Source organism: Ranitomeya variabilis, chromosome 1 (genome assembly GCF_051348905.1).
Source record: "Ranitomeya variabilis isolate aRanVar5 chromosome 1, aRanVar5.hap1, whole genome shotgun sequence".
NCBI lineage: Eukaryota > Metazoa > Chordata > Amphibia > Anura > Dendrobatidae > Ranitomeya > Ranitomeya variabilis.
Window position 1 is genome coordinate 577342472 of NC_135232.1, and position 25167 is coordinate 577367638.

Sequence of the window (25167 nt, forward strand, 5' to 3'; positions counted from 1 at the left end):
CCACAAAAATGTGTTATATTTACAAACCGCCCAGCGGCTTAACTTTTGCCAGGCCAGATGGTCCCTGTTCTCCCGGTTCCATTTCACCCTCCATTTTCTCTCTGGGGAGAAGAACATTCATTCTGACACTCTCTCCCGCTCCGCAGTGTCATCAAAGGAGGAGAAGGAGCCTCGGCTTATTGTCCCTTCCGAGAGCCTAAGAGCTGTGGCCCCGTTTTTGCTAGAGTCTGTGCATCCAGGCAAGACTTGTGTTCCACCTAATTTGCAACCGGAGGTTCTCTCTTGGGCCCACTCCTCCAGGGTGGGTGGACATTTTGGGACTAAGAGGACATCTGAGCTCCTGGCGAGGACGTACTGGTGGCCGCATATGGCCCGTGACGTTGAAGACTATATTCGGGCGTGTGTCTCCTGCGCCAAGAATAAGTCCCCTCGACAACAGCCTGCTGGGTTACTTTACCCACTGCCGATGGCGTACAGACCCTGGGAAATGGTCAGGATGGACTTTGTGGTGAGTTTACCCAACTCCCATGGCTGCACCATTGTCTGGGTAGTCAGCGACCATTTTTCCAAAATGGTGCACTTGGTGCCGTTTCCACGGCTACCTTCTGTACGGGCCCTGGCGGCATTGTTTATTAAGCACAGTTTATTATGCCAGACAAATTTGTCAGTGACCGGGGTCCCCAGTTTGTGTCTCAGTTCTGGGGAGAGCTTTGTCATCTACTCAGCATCGAGCTGAATCTCTCTTCAGCATACCATCCTGAGACGAATGGGTTGGTATAGAGGGCCAACCAGACCCTGTTCACATACCTACGACATTTTGTTTCAGCCAGGCAGGATGACTGGGCATCCTTGCTACCGTGGGTGGAGTTTGCGTTGGACAATGCCGTAGCTGACTCCACTGGGCAGACACCATTCCTCCTTAATTATGGCCAGCATCCGAGGGTTCCTGTGCCCATGCCCGTGTCTTCCACCGACTCCAGGGTGGCAGACTGGGCTGTGGAGAGAATGGAGTCCTCCGCCGATGCACATCGGTGCCCCACTCCGACCTTTGCTCCTGGCGACTTGGTGTGGCTCTCTGTCTGTAATATCAGGCTGAGAGTTGAGTCCACCAAGTTTGCACCTCGCTACTTGGGTCAATTCAAAGTCCTGGAACAGGTTAACCCTGTGGTCTATCGTCCACCCATAATTGCAATATGAACGCCATCATGGGGTGTAAGGCGGTACGTGGCAAAAGATTCTATTTGGTGGATTGGAAGGGTCATGGCCCAGAGGACAGGTCCTGGGAGCCTGCTGAGCACATTCGGGCTCCGCAGCTCATTGCCACCTTCGAGCGTAGCGAGGCCCATGGAGGGGGGCAATGTTAGGTGTCAAGTTCCCAACGCTGCACAGGAGAAATCTTGAGCCATCTCCGCTGCGGTCTCCCATTCTCCTCAAGCCGCAGTGGAGCCTGCTCAGCAGAGACGTCAGTCCCAGCGTCTGGCTCAAGCTGATATTGTGCAGCTGGTTACTGCTGTTCTTCCAGGATCAGCCATCGTAACCAGTACTGATCAGCGGCGAGCAGGCGCTCCTGGGACTAAGTCTTGCTATACTTCTTCTGAGCATGCTGAAGGGACAACCTCTCATTGGAGGTCAGGGGTCACATGGCCAGGTCCTGTAGCAGCTCTTATTGTACCACTAGGAAGGTCCTGGAGAACTTCCGCTATAAAAGGTTTGCATGGCCGCACGGCCATGCACTAGTATAAACTTGCTAATGTGTGGGTGTGGATGTATGCCCGTCGATGGATGAAAGCTCTGAATCATTCCCATCCCTAGTGTTGTTTACTATTCACGAAAGGTGGAAGCTACCTAGCGCCTCACAGTGCTATCCTGCACTTCTAGCACACGATACGGCGTCTGTTAGCAGTGACCACGAGTGCGGCGCTGTGCGCTAATAGAGCGCTTTCCTGGCCCAAGTTTGGGTGGTTAGTCCGACAGAGCTGCTCTGCATGCACTCTTGTGCAGTAAATTCCTAATTCTGTTCTGACAAACGGTCAGTGTAGGGTGGGAAATCCCGCTTCTACTCTGCATCTGACTCAGGGCGTCCTCAGGCGCGGGCTCAAAAGCCACCGAGGGTCAGAGCGAGCCCAATCACCAGTCTAGTGGGGGTGATTCATAGGGATCCCACCAGCTTCTTTCAGCTGCACCCTGTGACTGCTTACAGGGCACAGCGTTTATTTGGCCACTGTGTGAAGCAACAAAGTTTGCTTCCATTCACACTGGGTGAGGTCTAACCCACGTGTGAGCAAGCGTCCCTCCGCCATTACTCAGCAGCAGGTTCCATCTCTGCACGGTGGACCCTGGGCTGCGAACGCACCTTATACCATCCTTATAATTATTTGGTGCATTCCGCCAGCCCTAACATTTAGTTATTATTCTAGTTACAGGGTATGTAGCACTTTTATTTGTCTAATATAGGACCTTAACATTGTCCTAAAATTCTTGCACTATGTATTGCACTTGTGTGGCACCCCAGGGTCCTGGTCGTCACAGTAGCATTGCTTTCCTCACGGGGAGAGTAATGTTATGCTTGTAGGCAAGAAGGGATAACTGTAACCAGGTAAACACAAGCATGCAACACATTCACACTCCAGGCCACCAGGGGGAGCTTTTGATCCTATTTACTAGGTGACTCCCATATATAAGGTAGTTTTGGAGGGAAAGCTGAGAACAGTGCTTTCCAGAAAACAGACTGGATCAGTCTGAGGCAGAAGAGGGTTTACGGAGCTGTGTAGCGACAGTGCTGCAGCTCCTGGAAAGAGATATACTGTACAGAAAGCCAAATTGATTGCGTGCAGGAGAGCAAAGCACAGGAGAGGATACTAGGGGGAGACCAGCCCCGAGCAGGCTGCCTCCTTCTGAGGTGCAGAGACGGGTAGCCGGAACACCGAGGTGTAAGTAACTCTACGACTTACATCAGAGACCGGCAGGACAGCTGAACTTCACATTACCTGTCCGCCTTAATACCCAGGAGACACGGTGACACCTTTAGAGTCCGGGGCATGCTAGAGTCCCTATAAACAGACTCAAGTCACCAGTCATACGGGTAATGTCCTATCCTATATGGGGGACAGAGAGAGAGAGAACATCTGTGAGGACCTTATCCGACGCCATAGGCAGTAAGGGACAACAACACCACGGTGCTAGGGGAAGGCTTTGATTTCCACCTGGATAAGGGGACTCCTAACTTGCCTCCAAGCCGGCCGGACCTTGCCTGCCCTGTGATCTGGTGCTCTGGACTGTGGCTGCCTGAAGTCTTCAGTAAACAAGGTAAAGAGACTGCAAACCTGCGTCCTCGTTCTTTACTGCGCCATTCACCATCTTCCATCTACACACCAGGAGCCCAGGGGATATACTTCACCTGTGGGGAGTTATCTCATCTAGCTGCCATATCATCACCATAGAGGACCCCTTAAAGCAACGTCGGTCCCAACTGACCGAACACCACAGATGGCGTCACGAACATAAACTTTATTCCCTATAAAGACCTTTCCCTTTTACATGGGCGCCCTGAGCCACGGACCGGTTTGCCATTGTGACATGCCCTTGTGAACAGCAGGACCCGGTACTGAGTACCCCATGGCCCAGGCGAGGCAACTCACTTACAAAATACATTTTTTTATTGAATCATTGTTTTGGATTTGGCATTATAGCCAGCTACATATATTTTTAATGGTCTCTGTTTTAACAGCATTAACAAATACTCGTGTAATTAGAGATAGGCGGACAACTGAATGTTCTGGTAATGCAGGTTTGTCCGAACAGTTACAAAAAGTTCGGGTTCTGGAATCAACTGATGGGAGCAGTAGTCCCATCAGCTGACACCCGTGACCAGATTAACTGCACATTACACATGTGATCAGGCTGCAGCGCAAGTGCTGGCGTCTGCCTGCTGCAGGTGATTTCTTTTTCAGTATATAAATAACTAGATGGTGGCCCGATTCTAACGCATCGGGTATTCTAGAATATGTATAGTAGTATATAGCACAGCCCACAAAGTATATAACACAGCCCACGTAGTATATAACACAGACCACGTAGTATATAACACAGCCCTCGTTGTATATAACACAGCCACATAGTATATTGCCCAGCCACGTAGTATGTAACACAGCCATAGGCAGTAAGGGACTACAACACCACGGTGCTAGGGGAAGGCTTTGATTTCCACCTGGATAAGGGGACTTCTAACTGGCCTCCAAGCCGGCCGGACCCTGCCTGCCCTGTGATCTGGTGCCCTGGACTGTGGCTGCCTGAAGTCTTCAGTAAACAAGGTAAAGAGACTGCAAACCTGCGTCCTCGTTCTTTAATGCACCATTCACCATCTTCCATCTACACTCCGGGAGCCCTGGGGATATACTTCACTTATGGGAAGTTATACCTTCTAGCTGCCATAACATCACCCCAGAGGACCCCTTAAAGCAGCGTTGGTCCCCACTGACCGAACACCACAGATGGCATCACGAACATAAACTTTATTCCCTTTAAAGACCTTTCCTTTTACATGGGCGCCCTTGGCCATGGACCGGGTCACCACCGTCACATCCCCCTGTGAACAGCAGGACCCGGTACCAAGTACCACACAGCCCAGGTGGGGTAACTCATCTTGGCGTTACAAACAAGATGGACTGATCCAGCAAATCGGGTCATGTGCGCCTAAAAGACTGTGCTAGAGTCCCTATAAACAGACTCAAGTCACCAGTCATATGGGTTATGTCCTATCCTATATGGGGGACAGAGAGAGAGAGAACATCTGTGAGGACCTTATCCGAAGCCATAGGCAGTAAGGGACTACACCACCACGGCGCTAGAGGAAGGCTTTGATTTCCACCTGGATAAGGGGACTCCTAACTTGCCTCCAAGCCGGCCGGACCCTGCCTGCCCTGTGATCTGGTGCCCTGGACTGTGGCTGCCTGAAGTCTTCAGTAAACAAGGTAAAGAGAGCTGGCGTCTGCCTGCTGCAGGTGATTTCTTTTTCAGTATATAAATAACTAGATGGTGACCCGATTCTAACACATCGGGTATTCTAGAATATGTATAGTAGTATATAGCACAGCCCACGAAGTATATAACACAGCCCACGTAGTATATAACACAGACCACGTAGTATATAACACAGCCCTCGTAGTATATAACACAGCCACGTAGTATATTGCCTAGCCACATAGTATGTAACACAGCCACGTAGTATATTGCCCAGCCATGTAGTATATTGCACAGCCACGTAGCATATAACACAGCCCACGTAGTATATTGCACAGCCACATAGTGTATAGCGCAGCCCATGTAGTATATAACACAGCCACGTAGTATATAGCACAGCGATGTAGTATATTTCACAGCCACGTAGTATATAACACAGGCCATGCAGTATATAACACAGGCCACGCAGTATATAACACAGCCCATGCAGTATATAACACAGCCACGTAGTACTATATTGCACAGCCACGTAGTATATAGCATAGCACAGTTACGTAGTATATTGCCCAGTCACGTAGTATATTGCCCAGCCATGTAGTATATAACACAGCCCACATAGTATATAGCACAGAGACGTAGTATATAGCACAGCAACATAGTATATAGCACAGCCCACGTAGTATATAACACTGCCCATGCAGTATATAGCACAGAGACATAGCATATAACACAGGCCATGCAGTATATAACACAGCCCATGCAGTATAGAACACAGCCCACGTAGTATCTAACAGAGCCCACATAGTATATAGCAATGTGGGCACCATATCCCTGTTAAAAAAAAATTAAAATAAAAAATGTGTTATACTAACCTTCTGGCAGCCCCTGGATCCAGCCCAGGCGTTTAGCGATGCTTCTCGTGACGCTCCGGTCCTAAGAATGCATTGCGGCAATAACACGTGATGATGTAGCGGTCTCGCGAGACCCCTACATCATCATCTCGCGAGACCGCTATGTGATCCCGAGTCATTGCCACAATGCATTCTTGGGACCGGAGCGTCGCAAGGAGCGGGATTTTTAATTTTTTTTTATTTTTTTATTATTTTTAACATTAGATCTTTTTACTATTGATGCTGCATAGGCAGCATCAATAGTAAAAAGTTGGTCGCACAGGGTTAATAGCAGCGTTAACAGACTACGTTACACCGCATTTAACGGACTGCTAAACCGCTATGGGGGCCAGCCGGGACCAGTCAGCGACGCGGGATTTCCATGACAGACAAACAGACAGACAGAAGTGACCCTTAGACGATTATATAGATAGATATTCATTATGTAAACTAGGAGGCAGATCAGTGAGGGATCAGTGTCCTGTCAGCAGTTTGCATTATGAATATCTAATCAGAGCACCACATGAAAACCAGCACAGGCCGCCCCAGAGCACGAGCATATCATTAACTGAAAATAAAGATTACATAACAACCACAAGATGGATTTCATCAAACAAGGTATCATTGTAATTAGTATAACGGCACCGAGCTGACACTGTTTGTAGGTTACTGTCAGGGGCGTAACTACCGCGGTCGCAGCTGCGAGGGGGCCCAGACTACTTAGGGGCCCCATGGACAGGAGTGAAGGAGAATGAAATGACCCATGATTGATGATAATCCACCATTTGTGAGTGACCCGCAGCAGGGAGCAGTCACCGCTCTCTAATTATACTCACCTACTCCCGGCACGGTCCCTGGACGTCCCTGCTTCTTCCAGCGCTGCAGATTCTTCCTGCACTGAGCGGTCACATGGTCCCGCTCATTACAGAAATGAATATGCGGCTCCACCTCCCATAGGGGGTGGAGCCGCATATTCATTTCTGTATTGAACGGTAACTGTGACCGCTCAATACAGGAAGAATCTGCAGCGCTGGAAGAAGCAGGGACGTCCAGGGACCGTGCCGGGAGTAGGTGAGTATACAGCGCTGCGCAGCGCTGCGCGATATTTACCGCTCCTCGTTCCGGTGCGGCTCTGTCATCAGCGTCCTCTGGCAGTGACGCTCAGGTCAGAGGGTGCGGTGACGTAGTCAGTGCGCACCCTCTGCTGAACGTCAGTGCCGAAGACGGAGCCGCACGAGGAGCAGCCAGGTAAATATTGAAAGTGCCGGGGGTCCTGAGCGAAGAGAGAGAGGTGACGTGAGTATGTGATTTATTTTTTTTATGGCAGCAAAAGCATAAGGGGCAAGTGACTGTACGGAGCATTTTATGGGGCCATAACGCTTGTGCAGCGCCAGCACTATAAGGGGCAGTGGCTGTGCGGAGCATCTTATGGGGCCATAACAATTATGCAGCACTATAAGGGGCAGTGACTGTGCGGAGCATCTTATGGGGTCATAACAATTGTGCAGCACTATAAGGGGCAGTGTCTGTGCAGAGCATCTTATGGGGCCATAACACTTGTGCAGCACTATAAGGGGCAGTGGCTGTGCGGAGCATCTTATGGGGCCATAACAATTGTGCAGCATTATAAGGGGCAGTGGCTATACGGAGCATTTTATGGGGCCATAACACTTGTGCAGCGCCAGCACTATAAGGGGCAGTGGCTGTGCGGAGCATCTTATGGGGCCATAACAATTGTGCAGCACTATATGGGGCAAGTGACTGTACGGAGCATCTTATGGGGCCATAACACTTGTGCAGCACTATAAGGGGCAAGTGGCTGTGCGGAGCATCTTATGGGGCCATAATGAGCGGTGCAGAGCATTATATATGGCACAGCTTTCTATGGAGCATCTATGGGGCCATAATGACCGGTGCAGAGCATAATACATGGCACAGCTTTCTATGGAGCATCTATGGGGCAATAATGAACGGTGCAGAGCATTATATATGGCACAGCTTTCTATGGAGTATCTATGGGGCCATAATGAACGGTGCAGAGCATTATATATGGCACAGCTTTCTATGGAGCATCTATGGGGCAATAATGAACGGTGCAGAGCATTATATATGGGGCAATAATCAATGGTATGGAGCATTATATATGGCACAGCTTTATATGGAGCATCTATGGGGCAATAATCAACGGTATGGAGCACTATGAGGGGGGCTGCGTTGTATTCTATGGGGGTTACCTTGAGTTGTATGGCAGGGCTGCGGGGGGGGCCCCATTTGGAAGTTCGCATCGGGGCCCATAACTTTGTAGTTACGCCACTGGTTACTGTGCACAATCCTGTTGACAGGTTCCCTTTATTGTTCATTGGGGCCTGGGTTACAGATTCAGCATTGTGGAACAGGACCTCAAGTTACTCCTCAACTTGCCATTGTTGACAACTTTACCAGGATCATAACTGACTAACACTATGTATTATTAGTAGTGTTGAGCATTCCGATGCTGCAAGTATCGGGTATCGGCCGATACTTGCTGTATCGGAATTCCGATACCGGGATTCCGATACTCTTGTGGTATCGGGTATCGGGTATCGCAACAACATTAATGTTAAAATGTGTAAAAGAGAGAATTAAAATAAAAAATATCGCTATACTCACCTGTCCGACGCAGCCGGGACTTCAGCGAGGGAACCGGCAGCGTTGTTTGTTTAAAATTCGCGCTATTACTTGGTTACGTGAATTCCCGGCTTGTGATTGGTCAGGTCGGCCATGTTGCCGGGACGCGGACCAATCACAGCAAGCCGTGACGAAATTACGTCACGGCTTGCTGTGATTGGTCCGCGTCCCGGCAATATGGCCGCCCTGACCAATCACAAGCCGTGACGTCACGGGAGGCTGGACACGCGCCCATTTTAAAATGAGCGCGTCCAGCCTCCCGGCTTGTGATTGGTTGACCGCGGCGCAACCAATCACAAGCCGTGACGTCACGGGAGGCTGGACACGCGCCCATTTTAAAATGAGCGCGTCCAGCCTCCCGGCTTGTGATTGGTTGACCGCGGCGCAACCAATCACAAGCCGTGACGTCACGGGAGGCTGGACACGCGCCCATTTTAAAATGAGCGCGTGTCCAGCCTCCCGTGACGTCACGGCTTGTGATTGGTCAGGGCGGCCATATTGCCGGGACGCGGACCAATCACAGCAAGCCGTGACGTAATTTCGTCACGGCTTGCTGTGATTGGTCCGCGTCCCGGCAACATGGCCGACCTGACCAATCACAAGCCGGGAATTCACGTAACCAAGTAATAGCGCAAATTTTAAACAAACAACGCTGCCGGTTCCCTCGCTGAAGTCCCGGCTGCGTCGGAGAGGTGAGTATAGCGATATTTTTTATTTTAATTCTTTCTTTTACACATTTATATGGTTCCCAGGGCCTGAAGGAGAGTTTCCTCTCCTTCAGACCCTGGGAACCATCAGGAATACCGTCCGATACTTGAGTCCCATTGACTTGTATTGGTATCGGGTATCAGTATCGGATTGGATCCGATATTTTGCCGGTATCGGCCGATACTTTCCGATACCGATACTTTCAAGTATCGGACGGTATCGCTCAACACTAATTATTAGCTATGGTATTTATTTATAGATCAGCTATGGTGCAACAGATCCAGTATTTAATGATAGGATACAATTTCCATCAGTTTATCGAACTATTCCGAATGAGTATCATCAGTTCCAGGTGATCCTAAAACTTCTGCTGTACTTTAACTGGACATGGATTGGAATCATATCCACTGAAGATGACAGCAACATAAAAGCTGCTAATGAACTAAAGCAACTATTGGGATACAATGGAATATGTGTGGAATTTCTTGTTGTTATGTCCATGTTCAAAGATGTTAACAAACCCTTTAAAGTGTTAAAGAAGTCAACATCAACTGTTATAATTCTTTATACGACCTCTGAAGCTTTCATTGCAATGCTACAAAAAATGAACATAAAAGAGCTGCCCAGTAAAGTGTGGATATCCTCCATCAGCCTGAACATACTTCTGGATCTCGGATTCAAAAAGATTCTATCTGCTTTCAATGGTTCCTTAGTGATAACAGTTCATAAAGAGGACATTGATGGTCTGCAGGACTTTTTATTCAATTCCACACTGCCAGATAATCCTTTTGTTGAATTTTTTTGCATGATTCACTTTGGGTCTTGGCATGATTTTAAAAAAGAAAATAACTTATGTGCTGAATTTTTAAAAAGTGAAGGCACGTCGACATATATCTTTACTCATACAATTTACAATGCAGTTTTTTTTCTGGCTAAGGCTTTACATGAAATGTATACAGCAAAACTACTAGTCAAACAATCTCCTAGCAAAGGAATCAAAAAGGTAAGATTCTCCCTTCCCATGTGATAATTTATTTCTTTTGTTTCTCATGGATGGAGAGGAAAGAAGAAACACACAGATGTGTAATTTCCAACAAGCTCCAGGGTTTGCCTGAGTGTTCACTCCTTTTATACCCCTCATAAATATAGGCATTGTGTACTTCAACTTAGGCGGCTCATACATAATAGCAAATAGCAGAATTTATAGTTGCACAATAAGTAAAACACCCTCCCAGTAAAAACAAATCTTGCTCACAACCCTCAACAATTCTTTCTTTTAACCCCTTTCCAATATTGGGCGTAATAGTATGCCAATGCCGGACTCCTCCTGTTTGGTCCAAGTTCCGGCACTGAGCCCGCACATTTCCAGGCACGTGTCAGCTGATATATACAGCTGACATGTGCCTGAAACAGCCGTGGGTGGAATCACGATCCACCTGCATCTGTTAATTAGTTAAATGGCACTGTCAATCTCTGACAGTTGCATTTAATTTGCTCTTAACAGAAGCGATTCGTAAATCCTGCCAAATGCAGGTAGGTACAAGTACTGCTGGTATTCAGGCAGGTGCTGGAAGATAAACTAGAACATGGGACATGGGAACAAGCAGGCATGCAGGCAAGCAAAGTATAACATGAAGTTCAGGCAAATTTCATCAAGTGGAGATGCCTTAAATAATAAGTGTCTCCCAAGCATTGGCTGGGGACACCATAGGACAGCACACTCTATTCCTTTATGGCAGTGTGCCCTAAGCACAGTGCCTGGGGATCTGCAAGCCATGTGCAGACCCCAGACAGCAATAGGAGAAGAAAGTGGAAGACGAGGGCCGCTGAGGTGAGTGAGTTGGCGTCCCTGACGGGGGAAGAAGAAAGCATTCAGGGATACCTCATATTGTGCAAACAAATTAGAGACTTTTCATTGCTTTATGACAAATTTCTGACATAATAAAGTATATTGGTGTGCACTCAGTCCAGAGGAGAGAGGTCCTAGTGTAATGGACTGTAAAAAGTTCCAAATAGTATAAATTTAGAATACACCGCACACGCTATAGATTTTGTATGCAAATAATTAAATTTTATCCCTGAGACATAAACAGGGGAGCAAAAACAAATGTACAGAAAAGCAACCGAAAGTTATATGACGTTTCGACTCTCCCGAGTCTTACTCATAAAGTCGCTAAAAGACAAAAAATAGAAATACATATAAATAACTACATAGATGTGTATTTACATAATGCACTCAAAAGAATAAAGTGAAAACAACAAAACATATCCACATATTGATTGTAGTGTGGTTGTGAAATAACCATAGATTATAACAAGCATCAACCAATCACCAACGGGCTTGGAAGGCCAAGAGATCAAAAAGCCAGGTGCATAGAGTCTAGAAGGTAACAATTGCCACTATGGAGCAAAAATTGAAGAGAGCAATTTAGGAAGTAGAGGGTAGGAGGGTAGACGTGCCAGTGGTAATTGCATCTTTACAAGCAGTGTGATGGTTAATCTGAGATGAAATTTGTTGGTGTAAAGTGGAGTTACGTCACGTGATGACCGATGTGTACCAGTGGTGCTCCAGCGCCTTGCTGCTGGTGGCGTGCTGAATAGTGAGAAACGCTGGGCCTAAATAACGGCGGTAACCGCCGGGCCAGAAGTGCGTCACCTGACCCAGAAGTGCCTCTGGTGGTGCTTGTTATAATCTATGGTTATTTCACAACCACACTACAATCAATATGTGGATATGTTTTGTTGTTTTCACTTGGTTCTTTTGAGTGCATTATGTAAATACACATTTAGGGTACGTTCACACAGGACTTTTTTGCTGCTTTTTTTTGCTGCTTTTTTTTATGCTAATTTTCAGCTGCTTTTTACAGTACCAGTAAAGCCTATGAGATTTCAGAAATCTCATGCACACACGTTGGTTTTTTGTTTGATCAGTTTTTTCTGCTTTGCTGCTTTTTTTGGACATAGGGCATGTCACTTCTTTCAGCGTTTTTGCTGCGTTTTTGCAGCGTTTTTTCACCCATTGACTTGAATGGGTGATGAAAAAAACGCTGCAAAAACGCTGAAAAAACGCATGTAGCATTATTTGCTGCTTTTTTTGTGCAGAAAATCATGGCCAGCAGGAAGGGATCTCACAGCCAAGAGCTTAGGGGTGTGGTTAGTGAGGTGTGAAGAGCCATTGTGAGCCATTGTGAGGTGTGAAGAGCCATTGTGAGGTGTCCTGATTGTGATCTATTGTGAGGGAGTTCCTGGTAGTGAGGTGTGAAGAGCCATTGTGAGCCATTGTCAGGTGTGGAGAGCCATTGTGAGGTGTCCTGATTGTGATCTATTGTGAGGGAGTTCCTGGTAGTGAGGTGTGAAGAGCCATTGTGAGCCATTGTCAGGTGTGAAGAGCCATTGTGAGGTGTCCTTTTCTAACAAATTAAATGACCAGGTAGTAGGTAAATACCTGCGTGCTTGAGTACTAACTGAGTGTCTTTGGTGTAGTCATCAAACATGTTTGATTCACCATATACCACAAAAAAAGCATGAAAAAAAACGCACCAAAAACGCACAAAAAACGCACCCAAAAAACGCACCAAAAACGCACCTATAAACAGCTGAAAATTAGCATAAAAAAAAGCAGCAAAAAAAAAGCAGCAAAAAAGTCCTGTGTGAACGTACCCTTATGTTGTTATTTATATGTATTTCTATTTTTTGTCTTTTAGCGACTTTATGAGTAAGACTCGGGAGAGTCGAAATGTCATATAACTTTCGGTTGCTTTCTGAACACTTGTTTTGCTCCCCTGTTTATGTCTTGAGAATAAAATGTAATTATTTGCATAGAAAATCAATAGAGTGTGCGGTGTGTTCTAAATTTATACATTTCTGACAAACACTTTGGTGAATTGGGGCCTTAATATTTCAGGCCATCAATGTCTGTTAGGTAGAAGAACTCGGGCACCCCATACTGTATATGTCAAGAGCAAGGTACTTCTTGTATGCAGTTGGCCAGGGTCCTATAAATTGGAGTCTATGGGAGTTGCAGAAGCAGTTAAGCAGGCAGTACAATGTCAGAATATCATGTAGATGAGCTATGATGAATTTAGTTTAACAGTTAAATACAAATTAATGCTAAAACCCTTCTCTTTTTGCTAGCTGAATATTTATTTGAAATATGTTCGTCTACAAACAACGGAAGAAGACCTATTTTTCACCCCACAGGGTGATGTAGTGAATAGTTTTGGTATTCTAAACTGGGTCCTTTATCCTAACGGTACAGAAGTAAAAAGGCACGTCGGTACTTTCTTGCCATTGCAACAATTTGCAATTAATAAAACTGCTATTATGTGGAATCCAAATTTTACAGAGGTAAGAACAGAGTATTCGAGGAGACAGGTATCCATGTTATAGACCACCTTTTACCTCATTACTAAAATAGCTTTCTCCTTAGTGGACAGAGGCGCATATGGGGGGGCAGCTGGTGCATGTAGCGGGGGCAGAGGGACGCAGTTGGACCGCCTAATGCTGCGGTCCGAATTGTCATGTCCAGCAGCTGTATTCTTCCGCCCCCCGGACTGGGAGTTAGCCGTTCTCTGAGCTGGCTGTCAAGCTGACAAATGTCTCACAGAATGTGCAGCGTGCTGACTCTCAGAGTCTAGTGATCATTTGTACTTGCATTTTTCAGACGCAAGTACAATTGAAGCTCTGCGGTCAGAGTGATGCCAGCAATGTGATCAGGTCTTGTGATCACGCTGCTGACATCATTCGCAGGCACCCAGAAGCGTGAAGAGGAACGGTGGTAAGTACTCAACTCTGGAGACACGGAACATTAAATGTGCCGGGGAGATTTTCTGTGTGGGGGTATATACTTTGTGTGTGGGGCATAAACTCTGCATGTTGGGGGTGTATACTCTGTATGGGTGGTATATACTCTGTGTGGGGAGGTATTTACTGTGTGGGGTGTATATACTCTCTGTGGGGGGTATTTGCTGTATGGGAGTATTTACTATGTGGGGAAGAGTTAGTGTAATGGGGCTGGAGGAGATTTACTGTGGGGGGTTATTTCCTGTCATGGTGTATTTCCTGTGTGGGAGGTATTTGCTGAGTGAAGGAGATTTAATGTAATGGGACTGGGGGAGATTTACTATGTGTGGGGGGTATTGCCTGTGGGGGGGTTATTTATTGTGTGGGAGAGTTTTAGTGTAACGGTTCTGGGAGACATTTATTGTGTGTGGAGGGGAGATTTAGTGTAATGGGGTTGGAGAAGATTTACTGTGTGTGGGAGATTTACTGTGTGGGGGAGATTTACTATGTGTGGAGGGGAAATTTAGTGTAATGGGGCTGGGGAGATTTACTGTGTGTGGGGGGTAATTTCCTGTGTGGGGGGTATTTACAATGTATGGTAGATTTAGTGTAACGGGGCTGGGGAAAATTTACTGTGTGTGGAGGGGAGATTTAGTGTAACGGCTGGGAGAGATTTACTGTCGGGTGGTATTTCCTGTGTGGGGAAGATTTAGTGTAATGTGGCTGGGGGAAATTTACTGTGTGGGGGAGATTTACTGTCTGTGGAGGGGAAATTTAGTGTAATAGAGCTTTGAGAGATTTACTGTGTGGGTGGTATTAACTGTGTGGGTGAGATTTGGTGTAAAGAGGCTGGGGGAGATGTAGTATAATGGGGAAGATTTGAGGACAAAAGTTTGGGGAGCAAGGAGTCACAGTAGGCACAGACACAGTATGGTGAGTGAGGGCATGGGTCTGGACACAGTATGAGGAGCAAGGGTGATGGAATGAGTTCAGACATAGTATGCAGAGTTGGGGGAATGTGTGAAGAGGCAGTATGGGAAGTGATAGAGTAAATGCACCAAGATGGAGGGGGAAACATGTGAGGAGAACATTGAGGGGAATAGTGCAAGAAAACAGTATGGGGAGAAAAAGTGTGAGTAAGCACAGAATAAAGACTGAGTAGCGTTTGTGTGGGGAGACATTGTAAGAATACACCTAGGAATTGATAGTAAGCCAAGGAGGCCAAGTGTGGTGAGGGGGCACAGTATAGAGACTGGGCCCTCTAGGGGGGACACAGTGTGAAGAGGGAGCCCAGTATGGAAAGGAGGGGAAGTGTGTAGAGTATGTGCCATATGAAAAACAGTGTGGCTGCAATATTTTGTGCAATATATATAGGGGCCATTATTTATTCAGGGCCACAGAAAAAAGCAGATATTTTGTTTCAGGAGCATTATAATTACATTACATTGTGTGGGGATGTGCTGCAGAAGACAAGAGAAGATGTAAGTCTGCAGAGACAAGCCGTGGATGAAATAACTCATCATGGTGTCTGGACAAAATGAAGAAGAAAAGAAAGAGAACTACTCCAGAAACAATATCATCCATCGGGTACCTGGAAGGAAATGTTTTTTGTGATACTGATTAATTCTCATATATACAGTTAGGTCCATATATATTTGGACAAAGACAACATTTTTCTAATTTTTGTTATAGACATTACCACAATTAATTTTAAACAAAACAATTCAGATGCAGTTGAAGTTCAGACTTTCAGCTTTCATTTAAGGGTATCCACATTAAAATTGGATGAAGGGTTTAGGAGTTTCAGCACCTTAACATGTGCCACCCTGTTTTTAAAGGGACTAAAAATAATTGAACAGATTCAATAATTTTAAATAAAATGTTCATTTCTAGTACTTGGTTGAAAACCCTTTGTTGGAAATGACTGCCTGAAGTCTTGAACTCATGGACATCACCAGACTCTGTGTTTCCTCCTTTTTGATGCTCTGCCAGGCCTTCACTGCGGTGGGTTTCATTTGCTGTTTATTTGTGGGTCTTTCTGTCTGAAGTTTAGTCTTTAACAAGTGAAATGCATGCTCAATTGGGTTGAGATCAGGTGACTGACTTGGCCATTCAAAAATATTCCACTTCTTTGCTTTAATAAACTCCTGGGTTGCTTTGGCTTTATGTTTTGGGTCATTGTCCATCTGTAGTATGAAACGATGACCAATCGGTTTGGCTGCATTTGGCTGGATCTGAGCACACAGTATGTCTCTGAATACCTCAGAATTCATTCGGCTGCTTCTGTCCTGTGTCACATCATCAATAAACACTAGTGACCCAGTGCCACTGGCAGCCATGCATGCCCAAGCCAACACACTGCCTCCACCGTGTTTTACAGATGATGTGGTATGCTTTGGATCATGAGCTGTACATGCCTTCGCCATACTTTTCTCTTTCCATCATTCTGGTAGAGGTTGATCTTGGTTTCATCTGTCCAAAGAATGTTCTTCCAGAACTGTGCTGGCTTTTTTAGATGTTTTTTAGCAAAGTCCAGTCTAGCCTTTTTATTCTTGATGCTTATGAGTGGCTTGCACCGTGCAGTGAACCCTCTGTATTTACTTTCATGCAGTCTTCTCTTTATGGTAGATTTGGATATTGATACGCCAACTTCTTGGAGAGTGTTGTTCACTTGGTTGGCTGTTATGAAGGGGTTTCTCTTCACCATGGAGATTATTCTGCGATCATCCACCACTGTTGTCTTCCGTGGGCGCCCAGGTCTTTTTGCATTGATTAGTTCACCAGTGCTTTCTTTCTTTCTCAGGATGTACCAAACTGTAGATTTTGCCACTCCTAATATTGTAGCAATTTCTCGGATGGGTTTTTTCTGTTTTCGCAGCTTAAGGATGGCTTGTTTCACCTGCAAGGAGAGCTCCTTTGACCGCATGTTTACTTCACAGCAAAACCTTCCAAATGCAAGCACCACACCTCAAATCAACTCCAGGCCTTTTATCTGCTTAATTGAGAATGACATAACGAAGGGATTGCCCACACCTGTCCATGAAATAGCCTTGGAGTCAATTGTCCAATTACTTTTGGTCCCTTTAAAAACAGGGTGGCACATGTTAAGGAGCTGAAATTCCTAAACCCTTCATCCGATTTTAATGTGGATACCCTCAAATGAAAGCTGAAAGTCTGAACTTCAACTGCATCTGTATTGTTTTGTTTAAAATTCATTGTGGTTATGTCTATAACCAAAATTCGAAAATGTTGTCTCTGTCCAAATATATATGGACCTAACTGTACATTACCAAAAAAGGTCCAATAGTGGAATAGCCACCTCCAATCAATACAATAAACACATATGTACCTGGTATATTACTGGTGAAACACAGAGGCTTGGGCAGATATGAATAAAATATATATTTTTATTGTCAACTTCATAAAAGTATACATAAAACAAGACAAGGAAGTTTCATAAAGATATAACTGATGGTAACAGAAATGCAAGAATTAAGAGACACTATGGGTATGACATCAAAACAGGTTCAAAAATATACCCCAGCACGCCCCCATTTGAGGAAGCCAGTATGGCGAAACGGCGCTGTCAGGGTTACTGATGGTCTCACTGATGTAAGTAATAGAATTCATATGCTGGGGTATATTTTGACCTTTTCATTCAAGATTGTATATTGTATTCCATCCCTATGTGAGCTGCTGCTAGTTTACAAGTGGTATTTATATTTGTACAGCACTATGCACTTTATTTATATACCGTACTAGGTTGTATGCAGCAGTCTATACATAGGAGCATATTTGAGGTTCATATTCTGATTAGTTCAGGCTACCTCCTTTTTTGGCCCTAAAATGATTTACTGCACGATGCACTTTACTTAATGGGTTAAAAAGGGGTTTTGAGGCGTTGAAATATTTACATTTATATATTTTTTTGAACCTGTTTTGGTGTCATACCCATAGTGTCTCTTAATTCTTGCATTTCTGTTACCATCTGTTATATCTTTATGAAACTTCCTTGTCTTGTTTTATGTATAATTTTATGAAGTTGACAATAAAAATATATATTTTATTCATATCTGCCCAAGCCTCTGTGTTTCACCAGTAATATACCTGGTAGATATGTGATTAATTCTCATGTTTACATTTTTGTTACGAACATTAAAGGAGTTGTGCAAGTTGGTGATGAGTCTGCAATCACTCTATGTGACTACAGACTTCTGAATTCTCACACTGCACATTGTCAGGATGCTCTTGTGCAGGTGATTTGCATATGTGTATGCACGTGCTGACTAAGCATGCATAGCCTCACTTAATGAAAATAGCTGAGCAAGGCCAAACAAGTCTAGTTGGAATGTGCCCAGAAGTATACAAATCACATACTGTAGTTGAGCTAGGAAAAATCTTAACAGTGTGCAATGCATGCGTTGTGAGAATTCAGAAACCTGAATGTACTCTTTATTTACAAAATAAAGCCTTGTAGCCAATCCTAACAGCATGTATTCTCCTCACTGTCAGTATTCAGCTCTGCAGGTACCGGCAGTCATCACATGGTCACTTCACTCATGCGATTTTCATACTTACGGTCACATGACAATGAGCTATTATTCCTGCTTCTTTCAGTTTTTCACTGAACATTGAGAGAATTAGGAGGACCAGCCATTCGACACATGACTAAGCGCGCAAATCACTTATGTACTTGGGAGTGGGGGTGTCACCAAACTGAATTCTTGTCCCGGGTGCCAGAAAACATAGATACATCTCTGTTAGTGGATATGAACATAATGGAGGACATTGCCTTTAGAAACCAAAGAGAAGAGCTGCTAACAAACCATGAATTGAATGGACCCACCGGTTACAAGCATTTCTACATTTTTCCTCTAGTGTTCTTTATTTCAATCTGCAACTTCATCTGTTTGTCAGAAGTTAGACAACCCCTTTTACAATAATTCATAGATTTATTTTACTACAGTATATATTAAAGTTGAGCTAAAAAGATCTGAAGACCCTCGTCCTGCAGCCACATTAGTTGTCCAAGGCTGCTGGACTAGCACATTGCAAGTCTCCTACTACCTTCGTCATTCCTAGTGCAGCTTCTGCTTAGCAGGCCCCACAACATCATTACATTGTGGTGTAACATATACTGTACATAATGTTGTGAGGGACCATAAGTTGAACCAGAGTTGATACAGGTAGAAGGAGGTTCACACTCTTCCAGTTTGATAGCCTTGGACTAGCAATGAAGCTGATGGCCAGGGTTCTGGGAATCATTTTGCTCAACTCTATTATATATTAAGGTATATGTATTATATATTAAAATATATTAATATATCTTAATAAACATAATAATGTATGTTAGATTTAGTTTCACTACCATGCTGCCATGGGATGAGTTATCAGACTTCCACATACACAGGATGTTTTTCATTTTATATGGAAAAAATATATATGTGGAAGCTTTACATCGCAACAATTTTATATTTCTATAAGGTTGTCAAATTATATTGATTTTGTTAATTAATTTTATAACTTTATTTTTTTAAGATTCCACAGTCCATGTGCAGTGAGATATGTACTCATGGAAAAAGAAAATCCCTCCAAATGGGAATGATGCCCTGCTGCTTTGACTGTGTACCATGCTCCGATGGGGAAATAGCAAATGTATCAGGTGCCGTCTAAACAAAGTTATGTTACTGACAAACAGATAGATAGAATCCAATTCACTTGGTATTTCACCCCAAAAAAATCCACTTCACTAAAAGCAGATTTTTTTGCAATTCGTTTCACTTGAATCTTGCAAAATAACGGCCTACTGCATACCATTTTTTCTGATTCTTTTAAGGCCAAGAAGGGATTCAAACATGTAAAAAAAAACTATTACTCACCTTGCCCCTCATTTGTCTTGGCTCCCTAACTGGTTCTCCTCTGACTCATTTTTTTGCCTGGCTCTGGTCTTCTCTTCCATCTTTAATCTACAGCCTCAAGTTGCAGGGCAAAGAACATCATGATGTTGTGTCAGGCTTAGTGAGCACCAGAGGCATCAAATGATGCAGAAAACTGAAGATGAAAAAGAAGAGTGGAGCCAAAGGGAGGAAGGTGACCAGTAGTGGGACCAGCAATGACATTGGGATGCCAGGACAGCTGGAGGGTGAGATGAGTAATGGATATAATATTTTTTTTTATTTTTACCCCTCTGCTTATTGAACTCTTTGGTTACAGTTGAATCACCTAGGAACAATATAAAACTATAAAAGATTTTTTTTTAAATAAAATTAATATATATTAATAGTAGTGATTGCCCTAGGTGTTAAAGCAAGAAAGAAAAGTGGAAACCACTCATGACCAGAAACAAACCCAAACACCAGTATTATGGATGCACCAGGGAGACCAAACTGGATTATAAAATAATATCTTTATTAACCTATAGTAGCAATACAGAAAAAAATAATTTTTTAAATAATATTTTAAAAATTATTTTTTTCTGTATTGCTACTATTTTCAGGTTCAACACTTGAATAGACATTTACCTCCGGAAGGATTAATTTTATTCTCCCAGAGAGACCAGAAAAGGGGAAAGCCTCTTCCCCAAACAGTGCCATAAGGAAGGGTCTTCATCAAACCCACCACATGTTTAATCTCCCCACACAAGGTGCAAAAGGTAACCTCCGCTGTCAGATATTCTCAGAGGTCCCCATGTATACAGACAACCCTGACTTTCTGACCATTGGGGTTGTTCCCAGCAACCAGTGACCCATGGACAAGTGTAATTAGGCTCCCTAAGTCCAAGAAAGTCTCCGTCTGATATCTGTTGATGTGTACCTGGCACAGTTGATCTTCACCTTGTGCAGTGTCTGCATTTGCAGTTCAAACAGTCTGGTGATACATTGACACTTGCTGAGTAAACTTGCAGTCCATGGGTTCAACAGTCAGGAGGCAGTTGACAGCCACATGTCCTGGCCCTTGGCACCGCCAGCCCCTGATAACAGCTGTACCGCTAGTCCACTAGACCTGTTTAGCAGTAACTGGTCTCCTGCCACCCTCACTCTGGGGTACTCCCTCAGTGCAGGGTCAATCCTGACTGACCCCAGCAAAGGGTCATGATCCTTTCCCAGGCTCTTGGGCTTGTAGTAGGGCAGAATCCCATATGAAGTCCTGGGTGGTGGCATACCAGGCTAACCATCTGGTCTTAGGTGCCCGGGTCTCTTTCCCCACCTAATGCTGTATATCGACTGGCAGAGTTCTCACAAGCCGGTTGACCACCACCCTCTCTACCATCTAAGAAGGTTTCAAGGTCTCCGGCTAGATCCATCTTTTGACTAGCTGCATTATGCCATATGCCTGAGACCTGGAGGGTTGGACCTCCACAAAGGACCTTTGATGCACATGTTATGCCTTTTTACATATATGTTAATTCCCAGTCGGGCAAGGATCCCACCCTCCAGTTTCCCATAGTTCTGGGCATCCTCCCAACAGAGGTCAAAATAGGCCTTCTGGGCATGTCCCATTAGGAATGGGGCCGCTACTTTAGCACACTGGGAAGTTGGCAGGCTCTCCCGCTCTGTTGTGCATTCGAAAACAGTGACGAAGGCTTCCACGTCATCCACCAGTCTCATCTTCCTCAATGCTGAGCAGACGTTGTAAAGGACCTCAACTGCACTGCCATGTCACTCATGGGTGCATCAGTTGCATTGCCTTTTCTGACCTGTGATCAGTCTCATACAGACTTGTACTCCACAGAACTTCCTACTCTGCTGCTAGCAATCAACAAACTGACACACCCAAACCATTACTGCAGGTTTAAATGAAAACCATGGCCATGTTCCCCTTGTGAGATCCAGACAGGAGAGTGAGGTCCACCCCACTACCGATGCTATAAACCTCTCCAAAAATAAAAGTCCATATCAGATTTTCCTAAATCTGACCTGGTCAAATAAATTAACCAAGTCCACTAATTAATTTTATTTTGCACCAGTAAAATTTGTTCTGATGAAGGTCCGGATGTGGACCGAAAACGTTCAAAATCTTGTCTTTATCGATGCACATCAATAAATATCTTTTTTCACACCAAAGTTTCTCTAGAGTGCCAAGTTTTTTCTGATTTTGGACTATTTTGGGCTGGATACCCTACTTGAGCACCTATCTTATACATTACTACGAGTGCCGTGTTGCCCCTTCTCTATATTTGTATGATTGATATTTTTTGTTACTACTGTTCATATTACCTTTTTTAGTCTGGTTAGTGTATTACAGTACACTACTACTTCCCTCCTACCTTGGTGTGTGAAGGGAACAGGCTGAGGGCAGATTCAAAAGCTAAGGCAAGATACGTGACCCTGGTGTCTTCACTATCAGAAGTAATCCGGGGAGCAGGGCGAGCTAGGGTGCCACTAATGATAGGGAGAGGGAAGGAATCCCTGGTCCAGGGACACCTGACAATAGAGTCGTCACAGCCAAATTTGGTTTTTATTTCAAACCAACAAAATTTCACACAAATCAAGTTGTACAGTATATATGACAATAATCAATTTTTGAACAACCAAAATTGTACACCAGTAGCAGGCCAATTTTTATTTTTTGTTTCAGAACATCAAAATTTCACACAAAACAGGTTATACGGTATGTATGACAATAGTCAATTTTTGGAACAAAAATATTTTGTGAACTGTACCAGGCCAAGTGGTTTTTCAAAATTTTAAATCACCATAATTTTAGACAAAATACATTAATGATGTTAATATGTAAATACGTTTATGTTAATGTTAAATACGTTAATCTCAATGTTAAGACGTAAATACGTTAATGTGTGATGACTGGTTGAATTGAGAAAAAAAATGTGAAGCTTTTTTGGAGTTTTACAATACAGTAACACAAAGCATGTAATACTCTATGGATGACAAATTAAATCCAGAAAAAAAATCGTATGCAAATATTTTGAAAGTGTAGTTGATGTACTCCTACACTCAAAAGAGGCTTTGCATAAAGTAAAAAGCCAGGAAAAAATTATAAAGAAAGCAATAAAGTCACGCATACATTTAACGCAAAGCACGTAATACTCAATAGATGCCTAGTTGAATCCAGAAGTTTTTGAATACTTTTTCGGAGAGTTACATACCACCAAAATTTAACAGACAGCATGTAATACTCTATGGATAACTAAGTGAATCCAGAAAAAATTTTGAATGCTTTTCTGGAGTGCTATAAACCACCGAAATGTACCACAAAGCACATAATACTTTCTGGTTTACTAATAGAATTCATGAAAAATTTAGTACTTTTTTGGAAACATTATATACCACCAACATTTATTAGAAAGCAAGTAATACTTTAAGGATGACTAATTGAATCCATAAAAAAATTTGAAATCTTTTTTGGATTGTTATATACCACTGAAATGTACCACAAAGCACATAACACTCTATGGATGACAATATAGTACGTTTTTCCACCCAAAAGAAAAAAAAATGTGGTAACGAGCAACAGATATTTATTTAGCAACGGAAGGTAAAACCCTAATCCCTGCCAAGACACTGAATTCTCTCACTCTCCCTGCTCTTGCAACTGTCCTTCTCAAGACTAAATGCATCATGTATCTGATACAAACAGCAAAGCACAAGATTAGCCCTTATAATGGCTGTTAGTATGATGGTTCAGCTTCAGCAGTAGTGTAAACACTACAGGACTCTGGTTAGTTAAACTGTGCACACACAGGCCTAGACAAGCACTCTCTCCCTCCGATCAGAACTGTCCCTGAGCTGTGCAATGGTGTCAGTATGCCGAGTGTAGCGGAGCCTGTCTGACGAGGTAATGCGACCAGCCAATAACAGTAATACCACAGCCAAGATGGCTACGGAATTATAGTGACTAGCAAGCAATGCCTGCATGTTTATGTGCTATATAAGAGGCACCAAACATGCAGGGCGATTATTCGAGCTTCAAATCCGAGCACCAGTTAATGCTCGCCGAGTGCAGAGCACATCCGAACACCAAGATACTCGAGTGATATCTGAGTATCACTGAGCACGTTCGCTCATCCCTAGTAGAGACTTCAGAGCATAATATTCTGCTTTCACCCACAATTTGATGCATGTTAGATAAATACTACGTGAGTCAAATTTTCTGGCCAAATGAATTATTCTCTAATAGATAGGTGCTGTAGAAAGCTAGAAAATAATATATAAAGCAGGTTCTATTGCATTTAAAGAAATATAATTAATGATGGTTTTTTTTTATCGCAGGAATGGAAAACTGTATAAAGTGTCCGGAAACATTCTGGTCAAACACAAACAAGACTATATGTATAGTAAAGACCATAGAATATCTTTCTTATGATGACAATCTTGGTTTAGCCTTGGCCGCCATAGCCATAATCTTTGCTGTAGCCTCAACTTTAGTAATGATCATCTATGCCAAGCACAGGAACACTGCAATAGTAAGAGCGAACAACCAGCACCTTAGCTACGTTCTCCTGATAGCTCTTACCCTGTCCTTTGTCTGCTCACTGTTATTCATTGGTCATCCCACAGACATTACCTGCCTCTTGAGGCATTCATTATTTCTCTTTGTATTTTCAGTCGCCATATCCTCTGTGTTGGGAAAAACCATTACAGTCATCTTTGCCTTTAATGCGGCCAAACCAGGACACATGTTTATAAAGTGGAAAGGTTCAAGGGTCTCGATAGGCTTGACTACTGTATGCTGTTTAGTAGAATTTCTCATCTGTGTTACCTGGACAATATGTGCCCCCCCTATTGTAGAATTTGATAGTAAGACATCACATGATAAGCTGATACTGCAGTGTTTGGATGTATCTATGTTCTACTTTTCTCTTGCAATTTCCTATGTTGGTTTTCTGGCTTTATTAAGTTTCTTTGTTGCCTACTCAGCTCGGAAACTTCCAGACAACTTCAATGAGGCTCAACATATCACATTCAGCATGGTCATATTTTGCAGTGTTTGGTTGTCCTTTATACCCACTTACCTGAGCACTAAGGGCAAGTACACAGTAGCAGTAGAAGTTTTTGCCATTTTAATCTCAACAGCAGGATTATTGGTGTGTATTTTTACCCCAAAATGTTATGTCATCCTTCTAAAGCCAGAGCTCAATGATAAAAAACACATAAAAATTACTAAAAAAAATTATAAAAAGTACTAAGTGTAATCTCAACTT

General features: G+C 43.8%; 1 protein-coding gene across 1 annotated transcript; it reads left to right on the plus strand.

Annotated features, from left to right (window-relative positions):
- The first annotated feature begins 496 nt into the window (after nt 1-496).
- On the plus strand, nt 497-25152 carry LOC143797662 (vomeronasal type-2 receptor 26-like). Its single transcript, XM_077281083.1, has 6 exons — nt 497-508; nt 9484-9967; nt 10729-10757; nt 13359-13571; nt 19545-19668; nt 24236-25152. Exons 1-6 carry the CDS (start codon nt 497-499, stop codon nt 25150-25152), a joined length of 1779 nt encoding a protein of 592 aa, XP_077137198.1.
- The last annotated feature ends 15 nt before the right edge of the window (nt 25153-25167 follow it).

What these genes read in the sequence shown, in the direction of transcription:
- LOC143797662 (XM_077281083.1), top strand. An exon ending in TCATAAAGAGGACATTGATG is followed by an intron (nt 9,968 to 10,728) that starts GTCTGCAGGACT and finishes TGCTCTTAACAG; the next exon opens with AAGCGATTCGTAAATCCTGC. An exon ending in GTAAATCCTGCCAAATGCAG is followed by an intron (nt 10,758 to 13,358) that starts GTAGGTACAAGT and finishes TCTTTTTGCTAG; the next exon opens with CTGAATATTTATTTGAAATA.